This window comes from Cibotium barometz, chromosome 52, assembly GCF_041138505.1.
Source record: "Cibotium barometz isolate CiBa-2024 chromosome 52, ASM4113850v1, whole genome shotgun sequence".
Taxonomy (NCBI): domain Eukaryota; kingdom Viridiplantae; phylum Streptophyta; class Polypodiopsida; order Cyatheales; family Cibotiaceae; genus Cibotium; species Cibotium barometz.
The window spans coordinates 41,722,528-41,733,905 of NC_141097.1; the positions used below are offsets into that span (position 1 = coordinate 41,722,528).

Here is an 11,378-nt window from a genome sequence, read left to right on the forward strand (position 1 = left end):
CCATTCTATTGAATTTTGCTAGGCCAATCCAAAAGTCGTGAAGTATCCAACCCCTCACATGCCATAGAATTCAACTGCAACCCATTGATCTGAAGGCTTCCATTTAGTGTGTGCCAATACCTCCTTTCATGAGATCATGAAATGAGAAAGGAGAGATGAAGCCACCACTCAAACGTGTTGGGAACCATTCACTACTCTCTCTCTCTCTCTCTCTCTCTCTCTCTCTCTCTTTCATAATAGAATATATATTACCAAAAAATTCCATTACAAATGGCCACATGGCCACCGTGTGATGTAGTAGCTTTCCCTCACTAATTACTCCAAAACCACAGGTGTATCTCGAAGTACCCTTGTCCAATATATAGCAGTGGAGTTGATTGTAAGGAATAGACTTGCCACAATAGTAGCTATTTTATACGACCTATATGATTGTAATACCAACTTTTGCATCAAATATGAAGGCATTCCTAGTTAACCAGCTATACCACAAACCTGTCCACCTAAAAAAAATGAAAGAAAACTAAAAGTTATAGGTTATCTGGCCCATTCGGAATCTTGCCAAAAATCCTGTCTTTATGGAGTCCATACGAAAGAAAGGAAATCCCACACCTTCTGTGCCACCATATATGAAATAAAATGATGCGGGCATGTTTCCACCAGACATGAAATGAAAAGATGCGGGCATGTTTCTAAGCATGTAGTACAAAACACACAATTACCAGAAGCAATCCACTGCTTTTGCAATAGGACACCCAATGGTAGGCCTCCAACTAGCATCATGCGCCATAGGGCACCCTCCATATGCTTGATAATGCCTGCATTGCACATTCAAGGCCACCCACAACCACTTCTTCCCTAGCCCGTGTGCGAGTCCTCTTCTCTTCGCATCAAGAGTTCAGTCAAGCGTGCTGTCCATGTGGGGCGCTCAAGGCCCCAGCTTGTGACACCTTCAAAGTAAGAAAAGTCTGGAAGAAAATGTGATTAGATCGATGATAAGACACCATTAGTAAATTTATTTTAAAGAGCATATACTTTTAAATCAATTTGGCCATTACTGCCTGTGGGGGGGCTGTGTTACCCATCTTCAGTACCATAGAAGTGATGAAGCTTCTAGTTGCCACAGCAAAGGTGTTGACATAGGAAGTGGTGTGCTTACTCTGGGAGTGGAGAGGAGCTCCTGGTCGCCACAAGAGAAGAGGCCCTTGCTTACTCTTTCATATGTCCTTGAAGTAGTTGTTATCAAAATGGTCCTTGGTGATGGGGTTCTAGCTTCACAACAATGCTGGAGTCACTGCCCGTAGTGCAGATAGTCTGAAGCATCTTGAGGTAGGTGGCCTGGATGGTGGGGTTGAGCTGGCCGGTGACATTGAAATTGTAGAGCTAAGGGCTCATGGTTACAAACCTCCCATGCTCAATGGTATGGCCACCTATAGGTAATAAGTGTTGCGAACAAAGAAGGAGATGAATATTGGTAAGTGTGATGAATATTAGTAAGTGCGCTGTAATCCAATCGAAATGAATAATTATTTCAAACAACATGCAAGTGCAGCCATGTCCACCTCGTCTAGGCCAACCTCTTGGAACTTTGCCACGATGTAATCTAGCACATCTATTGGCACTGGAAGTGCAATGTTAGCTATTGTAGTGTTGGTGGTTGTCCTCCAAGAGGAGCGATCAGTCTACAAATGATAAATTAGGCCACATAATTAACTTCTATGCAGTAGAGCCTAAGATCCCTACTTAACACAAATAAAGGGATTAATGAATGTAGTACCGTCCGCACTGCGTCCCTATCTGCTATAGCAAGATTGTTTACGTACACCCCCTGGACATGCCTCCTCTAGAGCGATCTCACACAGTCCGCAAGTGAATTGAGATTGGGTCCTACCCCCTCCTCACTTGCGAAATGACACCGTGTTGTCTAGCATTACTGGCCCATCATAGCCCTCACTCTCATATGATAATATAAGGATATTTCTCTGACTTACTTTGAAAAAGCAACAATCGTGGAAATGTAGGCATAGCAATGAAGCCATGGTGTGATGATTACGCGTCACTCACTCTCTCCTTTGCTCCAGCGTGATGAATACACCTCTCTTGCTCCAGCATGATGAATACGCCTCTTCACCTACACACAAACTTCAAAAATCCGTCTCTCTATAGAATTGCTAGTTGCTCACCACGTGGCATGTTAATTTCTTGCCACATGGCACCTTCCCCACCATAAGGTATTTAAGAAGATTTGACAAGTCGAAGGGGAAAAACCTCTCCTAGATTTGACTACTAGAACGCACAAATCTCATACGTGCGAAGCATGTCTTGATATAGCCTTGGGATAAGGAAAGCACTATGAGATTTTTGTTATAGCTTAGGCCAAGGCAAAACATACAAAAGATATTTCAAGATGGTATTGGTAAGGGTTTAGGGTATGTTTATTCAACTACAGCCACGAAGCTTTCATGGCGTGCACCTGCTCTGCTCCGCTTTGCTTCCAGTAATCGTGTTCGCAAACCATTTCATTTCCAGCTACTTATTGCTTTCCTTTCTCCTCTCTACTTTAGAAGGGCTTTTCTGCTCTACCTGCAGGTTTTGGTAGGCTTTCCTTGCAGCGTCTGGAGCTACTCCATGCCTTCTGTTGTGGGTACCAGCGCCATAGCTGATTCTAGGGTTAGTTTCAAGGAGCAGGTGGAGAGTAAGAATGCTTCCGGCGATGATGGTGGTGGGGATGGCTGTCATGGCAGTGCTCAGCTCGAAATTACGCCTGAGGCCAGTTTGAAGTCTCCCGTAACGCCTGCTCCTGCCAACGAATCCGACGGAACGCCGGCTTTGCGGTGGAAGAGCTACAGCGTCAACCAGCGGGAGCCTTCCGACCACGGCTGCGGAAAGTCTGCCGTGGACGGCAAAGGTAAGCTTGTCATCAATCTCTGCGGAATTCCCCGCTCTCTGATGAAGGTTGAATCTACAAGGGAAGGAAAGGCGAGCTCCATCGATGCGCAAGGGCAAGCTATGGTGGGCAGGGAAACCTTGCCTGTCGATACGGCCGGGGCCTCGCTGCAACAAAACGGCTCTGCCAATCAGAAAAAAATTGGAGACAAGACCGCCATCAGTGATTTCGCTAAGAAAGTACGCCTCCGCGTGAAGAGAGTCAGGCGTTCTGCGAAGCCTAATCTCTTCCAGAGAAGGGATACAGATTCTGAAGCCAAGGAGAAAACCACTGACATGAAGCATTCTGCAAAGACTAACCTATGCGAGGTGGAGCCCCTTGCAGAACAGAAAACATATGATGAAGGGCCTGATGATGAACTTGCTGCGGGTGGAATCAGTTTCAGGGTACATGGAACTCCTCCCACAGAAGATGCTCTGCTTAACCCCTCCCGTAGCGTGGTTGCCGAAGAGAAATGTGGAATAGATGGTATGGAGGATGGCGAAATAGATGTATTGGAGGATGGTGACCATTACTCTGTTAAGGGAAATGCGTCATCAAACAGTATTGCAGAGCATGTGCATCATGGAAGCTCCATAGCTGCTGAGTCAGTAGGCTTGGCTCAGGCAGCAGATGTCCGTGGCATAAATAGAGAATACTCTATTGCCCAGACTGTTGCTTTGGAACATAGACATAAACGCACCTTGAAAGGTGCATCAAGAGAAAGGACTTCAAAAGTGATTACAGAAGGGCCTGTAGATTATTCCACTGTTGAAGGTCTGCCTACCGAAAACAGAGCCAGGAGTAACAAAGATCATGAAGTCTCATCTAGAGAGTATTCTCGGAAGGAATACATTGAATATTCTAACCAAGGAAGGCGGCCAGCAAGGGCGCACAGTTTGTCTGTGTCTGTTCAGGATGGTGGTGCAGCGTCTGCTGAGACCTCAAAGCTGAACATGAGAGAACATACAGTTTTGGAGACTCTTCTTCCTGATGAGCGGCCTGGATTCAGTTTTGAAGGAGGTTCAGATGGGGGCTCTGATCACAGCTCAGGTGGATGTAATGGTCGAAATCACTGCTGGGAGTCTGAAAAAGGTGCTGATTCTTACCACAGGCGTATTGGAGAATCTGAAAGTGGTGATGCGGAGTCACGCCAAAGTGAGGGATCACAAGACGCAGACTCGGAGTCTAGCCCCAGTCAAGAGTCTGGACAAGTTCGCACTGGAAATCTGGTGAAGTGTTTCTCTCCGGGCACCCCTGGCAGAGGGGCCCAATTCACAGACCAAGTTCCATCAGTGCTTTGTGATGCAGAAGGTAGGATTGCGTATGCTTTTTATTTATGTTTTGAATGGCTTGTGGTGCCAACTTCCTTTGATGTACAAAGTGATTGGAGTATTCATGCTTGTACTGTAGTGTTGGCTTCTCCTCTGTCCTTATGTGTTGCTCACCTGGTTTGTTAACAATCAGGGAATGTATGGCATATTGGCAAAAGGGCTGAGCAGGCCAGGGAGAATGAAGATGGCCAAATACCGGGTCCTCCAAACACTGTCCCGAACACCATGTTCAAGGAAATGCTGACTTCTGCTGATGATTGTCAGTCTGATGAGGTACGAGAGTGTGCTGTGAAGAAATTGCCAGTTTCAGGGTGTGCTCCATTCAGTCACCTAATACAGTTGAAATATAAGTGGCCGTCAGATACGCACTACACAACTGGTTCAGAGGTGTCTATTAATCGCATCATGGTTGTAAAGGAAAGATCGATATTTGTTGGTTGCATTCCAGATGGTGTTGAGAATTTGGAACAGCTTCTGCAGAGTTTGATGGAGAAATTTCTTGAAAGGTTTGATTTTGCTGCTGCTAGACTCAGTCGGATACAAGTGGTCAAAACTGTGAAAGACTTTGCCTTCATAGAGTTGGCAGCGGAGAAAGTTGCCCAGATTGTCCTTGCAGCCAATCAACTTGATGTATTTGAGTGGGGAGTGAATGGATACCACTTTAACATCCAAGGTTGTACTGCAACCCACACCTCAGTGAGGCCTCTGATCGAGTACATGCCACTGAGGCCAGCTAGAGTGATCTTTGTAGGTAATATACCCAAGTCCTGCTGGGCAAAAGAATATCTTGAGGCCTTCTTTTCCAGGATTCTGCAGGGCTCTGATGGACCTACTGAATTGAAGTATGTGGCCTCTGTCTATCTTCTTCCTGAATCTAGTGATGCCTATGTGGAGATGGCCTCTGAACTCATGGCTGATGCCCTTATTTTCAAATGCACCAAGAGTCCTGAATTGCTGAAGGACATTGGAGAAGATGTGCTCATTTGCCGGGATGCAAGCTCTGTCCCTCTTATGTCCAGGCACAAAGGAACTGTATGTCCACAACGAGCCCTGTTTATTGGGGTGCCGCCTCGAGGAGAGGAGTTCAAGATTGACTCTGTGGTAAAGGTTTTTGTCGAAATTTTACCCTTCATTGCAAGGAAAAGCAATCAGCGAGGTTATCTTGAGTATGTATGTGTTCAACCAGGAAAGGATTATGCTTTCTTTCAGTTCAACTCAGAGGCTTTTGTGGATGCTATCATGGATGAGTACATTGAAAACACCCAGGTTTTTCTGTGCAGAAGTAGTCCTGTACCATACATTATCCTTCGTCCTCCAGAGTTTGAACGGCCCGGAGCAAGGTATCGCTCAGTCATTAATTGCCAAGGACTTTCTGGAACAAAGCACAAACTACCATCCAAACAGGCTTCTGGTACAGATGTGGACAGACAAGGCCGAGCAAGAAGTGTGTCTTCAGAGCAAACTGGGAGCACTGCCTTAATACCTCGAAGGTTTGGTGATGAGCCTGTGAAGAAGCCAGATTGTATTGTTTCAATAGGTGCATCGCAGCCGCCTTTGGCTACTTGGAATGGACTTTCAGCTGCAGGAGCCTGCTCAGCCGATCCAGAATGCATGATTGTTGTGGAGGGTCTTCCTAAGGGGCTCAGCTACAAACTGTTATGGGGAGCCTTGAATGAGTTGTTTGAGAGGTCTCTCTGTCATACTGGACTTCTTGAGGTTGGAATGCTGCTTGTGAGGTATCTTGAGCGGGATGGCAACTTTGATGCTGTGGCAAGCCTGCCGAATGCTGATTTTGTATGTGCCTTACTTTCAATGAGAAAGGCGTTTGTGGTAGCTGGAGAGGAGATTAAGCTGCTACCTAAAGACCGAAGAAGAAGCTTTCATTGGAGAGGGAACCCGGCTGACTTGTCTGGTGGCCATTGTGAGCTGTCTTCCTTGAGTGATGAGGACTCTCAAGGAAGGGCGGTGATTAGAAACTGTGCTGTTGAAGAATGGAGTGCTCCTAGTTTCATGCAGCAAAGGAAATGGGGGCACTCTGAAACTGAAGGTCAGTATCCCCCGGGATTTGAAGCTGCCGGAAGGGGCTCAGGCTCAGCCAATAGAAAAATATTCCTGGATGTTGGTACAGATGAATGGTGTCGAAGTGAAGGGTGGAGTGTTCCCCCCCAAGCAAAGCAGGGCTTTAGAGGCAATGCTAGGGAAAGTTCTCAGCACTGGAATGTTGCTAAAGATCAGCATCCCAGTTGGAATGTGCCTTTTAGATCTGGGAACCCATTTTCAAGAGCATCAGAAGACCTACATTGTCAGGGGAACAATCCCAAGGTAAGAATTCCCCACGTTCAGAAGGGTTCTCGATTATACAGTAATGAATTAAGGAGTGAAGAAGCTGGATTGAGGCTAAAAACGAAGTTTCCAGAAGAAGGTTTACGGATAGTTAGTAGGGAAGGCAAAAGGATAATCCAACAAGTGGGCAGTTCTTCTGTTTGTGATACAGGAGGGCCAGTAGGAATGTGCAGGGTGTCCAACAGGAAGAGAAAGCAATCAGATGCTGGGCAAGGTGGCCCGGTGCACACATTGGGATTCAGTCATGTGAAGATGAGAAAACGTCCATAGTGAGTGGATATACACGCTCATGCCATGCTATGTGAGCCAGTAAAGGTAGGTATCTGAAATACTCGAGCTGCCCTTCTTGTTGGCCTTCTTTCTTCTCCTCTTTGCTTGTCTGGGCCTTATCTTGTGGAATGGTAAGTCTCTTAATGTTTTATATATGCTCTATCGCATTGGAGAGATTCTAAGTTAATATATATATTGGCCATCCATTGCCCTCGTTGTAAGCTTCCTTTGATTGTACGTTGTTGCGTTTCAATGTTCCTTGTGATGTGTGATGGACGATATGTAGAAAACCAATTGAACTTCCCCCCTTGTAGTTTTTCACCGTGCCTTGTGATGTGTGACAATGTGGAAAACCTATAGATTTATATTTTACTGTTCATAGGTAGGTATATAGAAAACCAATTGAACTGCTCTCTTGTGGTAGGTTTTCAGTGTGCCTTGCGATGTGTGTGGCAGTGTTGAAAATCTATAGATTTTTGTTTTACTGCTCATAGATAAGGGTTATATATAGTTTGTATTTGTGCCTTATCATAATTTGTAGTTATTATCATTATGTTTTGTAAGTCTTTTAGTAGAAATATGGAAATTGTATCTATATATAGCTTTGGAACTGCAATCTGCCAACGAAAACAACAGCTTTTGTTTTCAAATACCTCCATTCCACTTGCCATGTTGGTATCTCTACATCTAGGTTAAAGATTATTCAGCAACCATTTGTGATCTCTAGTGAGGCAGTTTAAAAGTGAATGCGTGAAGGGTGGCTTCAAATGAACCTGCAATACCCCTCAGCTTTTCCTGATAGCTCTGGCGCTGCAGATAATGCCCTTGGGAGGGCTGGCGTGCCAGTGCTGCCTGATATGCCCTGGTGGGTCTGGACATCGGTTCACTTTGAAGCCCTCCTAAGATTCCTTTCTTTGTAAATTGAGATCTTACTATTTGTTTTGCTTGTTCTGTGGATTGTGCACTTGCAATATGGTAGCCACTTTGTGCTCTCAAAGGACTGTTGGCAATCTCTTCCCATGCTTTGTAAAATGCTTTAAAACTAAGGTCAGTGCAAAATGCTTTAAATTTGCAAGCCCCCCTGCGTATTTTTAAGCGTTATTTCTATTGCATGGGTTGTTCCATATATTGGCGGAAAGAGTATAATAATGGTACAGCCTCTGAAATAGGAAGAGCAAGCTTCTGGACCCATGGTGAAAGGTCTTTTTCTCTTAATGGACTCCTCCCGTTCTTCTACTACAGGATTCTTATTCGAAGGAGTGTCGTGGTTATTATGTAAGGTAGCCTCTTGGCTCTCCATGCTATATTGTAGATCTCTTGACTTCAAGGAGAAGTCTAGTGAGGCCTTCGTCTGCTTACCCTTGGGTCCACGACCATTTAGCATGCGTGGGTTGTCTCTACTTGGGTCTTGAAATCTCATTATCGAGCCCAGGGGAGTAAAACATAGCATGAAAACCCATATGGACACAAAATTCAAAAACTTAAATAGCATTGATTTTATTTATTCTCATCATATAAGAAAACCAACAAGTATGAAAAATTAAGTGACAATGTAAGTTTGCTAGATTTTGTTCAACATGATTATGCAAGGTTCTTATAGGAACTTTCATTTGTAGCATTATATGGTAGTGATACGTGTGAACACACTTAAGGTAATTGGGATACTTTTTCCTCACTAGGAGGTTTTTTTCCTCGTGCGTATGTACACCTTATCTACTCATTTTAGGGGGTGTACTTATCTTTTGTAACAGGCACACATTTGTTTATCCTAATCTAGTGAGTTTGTGTGTTCTGTCGCGTCTCTATCTTGTGTGTGTGCATTGTTACAACTCTAATCCTAATTCCAACAATTGGTATTAGAGCTAGCTTCCTTGACACTTGATTTAGTAGTCTGTCTCTTTCCTCACGATCCTATTTTTCTATCTCTGATTGAGATACTCTCTTAGAAGAAAAAGGTATATACTGAAGTGTGATGTATACGAAGTATACAAAAGTTTTCGGGGTCCATGGCGCGATTTGGGCGTGTTTCGGGTGCGTTTTGGGTGAGGCGTCATTTTGGATTAGTTTTGCTCGATTTTGGATGTTTGGGCTGTGCAGTAGTAAAAAATTGGTATGCAGCAGCATCTACAGTGTCTTCAATAACATCAACCATCATACTTCGCCAGTAACACTCTATTCTCTACTATGTGTTAATTTTCATACACTTTGCAATTCAATCAGTTCGCAGTCATCCGGGGTTGCATTCAATGAATACTGGGTACTTGCAGTGTGTTGAAAGATTTTACATTTAGTAGATAGTCATGGCTGGTAGTAGTGATGTATTCAACAAATGGGACTAACTATCCATTGTGGTCCTATATGATGAGGCATGTACTGGTTGCTAAAGGCTTTTGGAATGTGGTCAGTGGTAGTGAAACTCGTCCTACCAGTGCAACCAAGTGCTGCAGGTACATCTGATATAGATGTGGCTCCTCCACATGCACCACCAGCACCTCCCATTGCTGCTCAAACGAGATGGGATGGAAGAGATGCACATGCACATGCATTGCTTGCACTTTCTGTAAAGCGAAGCATTATTTCTCATATTTGGTCACGTAAGACTTCAAAACAGGCATGGGATGCACTTGCTGCATTATACTAGGTGCGCAATAAAGCACGTGTTGCATATCTCCGCAAACAGTTGCAGTCTGAGCACATGAATAAGGGAGACTCAATGGACAACTTCTTGACCAAGATCAAAGATTTTAAGGAGCAGCTCGCTAGTTTGGATGAGATATATCCTGATAGTACATTGGTGCCCATAGTTCTCAATGCATTGCCTAATTCTTATTAGAGTTTTACCTCTACCCTTAGACTCATGATGAAGGGAAATCCAAATGCCCTTATATTTGATGAGCTGGTTTCAATACTCTTTGTTGCAAGAAGAGCAGTCTAGGCAAAATAGATCTGTTATGCGAGTTGGTGACCAAGCTTTTGTTGCCAGTCAGAAAGGCAAAGATAAAACTTCTTCGCATGGTGGTTATAAGTCAAAATCAAAATCCTCAGGTAAGGATGCAGAGAAAGAAGGTGATACGCCTAAAAAGAAGGACAAGTGTCACTATTGTAAGAAACTAGGGCACTACATAAATGAGTGCAAGAAAAAGCTAGAGAAGGAGAAAAAGGAAGAATCGGGCATGGTTGTGGTGGCTGATGCATCTGCACACCAAGTGCAGAGAAGGAATCTGCAAGTTTTGCTCAAGATGATTGGACATGGACTGTAAATTATAGTTATGACCCTTATGTTCATGATGTATGCATGTCAGGGTAGAATCGGATGCTTGGTACTTTGACAGTGGTGCTAGTAAGCACATTACTTTATAAAAAAATTTGTTCTTATCTCTGGAATTTATCCCAAGTGCAGGAACCGTCACATGTGCAAATGGTTCCTCATATCCTGTCAAAGGAGTTGGTAGAGTTGTGCTCATTGCTACAAATGGGGACGCATTTACTCTTTCTAAAGTTTTATATGTGCCAGGCATTAAGATGAACTTGTTGTCAGTTTCAGCCTTAGCCTTGTTAGGCTTGATGGTGAAATTTATGGATGACAGATGTATAGTTCATGATAGAAATGATGGTTATTCTATCATTGCCTCAGGTACCTTGTTTCATGGCCTATATAAGATGGATGTATTTGAGAAGTTGCAGCATGATGCTTGCTTAGTCTCTACGACTCGTGCTATGAGTGATGCAGAATTATGGCATGCACGATTTGGCCATCTGCATTATGGCAGTTTATTACGCCTTTAAAGGCATGGTATAGTGTATGAGTTGCCAACTCTTGAGACCCCTGATAGACATGTATGTGAGGGGTGTATTCTTGGTAAAATGCATAGGGCATCATTTCCAAAGGATGGATCTATGAGTGCTGTTAAGAAATTATAGCTTGTACATAGTGATGTATCTGGTCCTATGAGGACACCATCTATTGGGGGATACCTCTACTTTGTCACTTTTATTGATGATTACTCCAGATATAGCTTGGTGTATCCATTAAAGTAGAAGCCAGAGGTTTTTATGTGCTTTAGGTAATTGGAATCCATGGCTGAAAATGCATGTGAATGTAAAGTTGGCACCCTTCGTTCAGATCGAGGGGGCGAGTATATGTCCAAGGAATTTCATGCATATATGGCTGAAAAAGGCATAAGGCATCAGTGTACAGTGCCATACACACCTCAACAAAATGATGTGGTTGAGAGGAAGAATAGGTCTCATGGAGATGGCATGATATATGGTGAAAGCCCAGGATTTACCTTATGGTTTTTGGTTAGAGACAACTATGTGCGCAAACTATGTATTGAACAAATGTCCTACCAAGGCCTTGCAGTCTAAAAATCCTTATGAAGCTTGGCATGGCAGGAAGCCTTCTGTGGCTCATTTACATGTTTTTGGTTGTCTTGCTTATGCTCTTGTGCTTGAGCAACAACACAATAAGCTTGATGATAAGGAAGTTAAATGCATATTTTTGGGAT

The 11,378-nt window shown here is 43.8% G+C and overlaps 1 protein-coding gene across 1 annotated transcript; it reads left to right on the top strand.

The window, feature by feature from the left end:
- The first annotated feature begins 2,303 nt into the window (after positions 1 to 2,303).
- Positions 2,304 to 7,076, top strand: LOC147609134 (uncharacterized). The gene is made up of 2 exons (XM_086788174.1): positions 2,304 to 4,237; positions 4,391 to 7,076. The coding sequence occupies exons 1-2, from the start codon at positions 2,626 to 2,628 to the stop codon at positions 6,868 to 6,870; spliced, it is 4,092 nt and encodes a 1,363-aa protein (XP_086644300.1). The 5' UTR covers positions 2,304 to 2,625; the 3' UTR covers positions 6,871 to 7,076.
- The last annotated feature ends 4,302 nt before the right edge of the window (positions 7,077 to 11,378 follow it).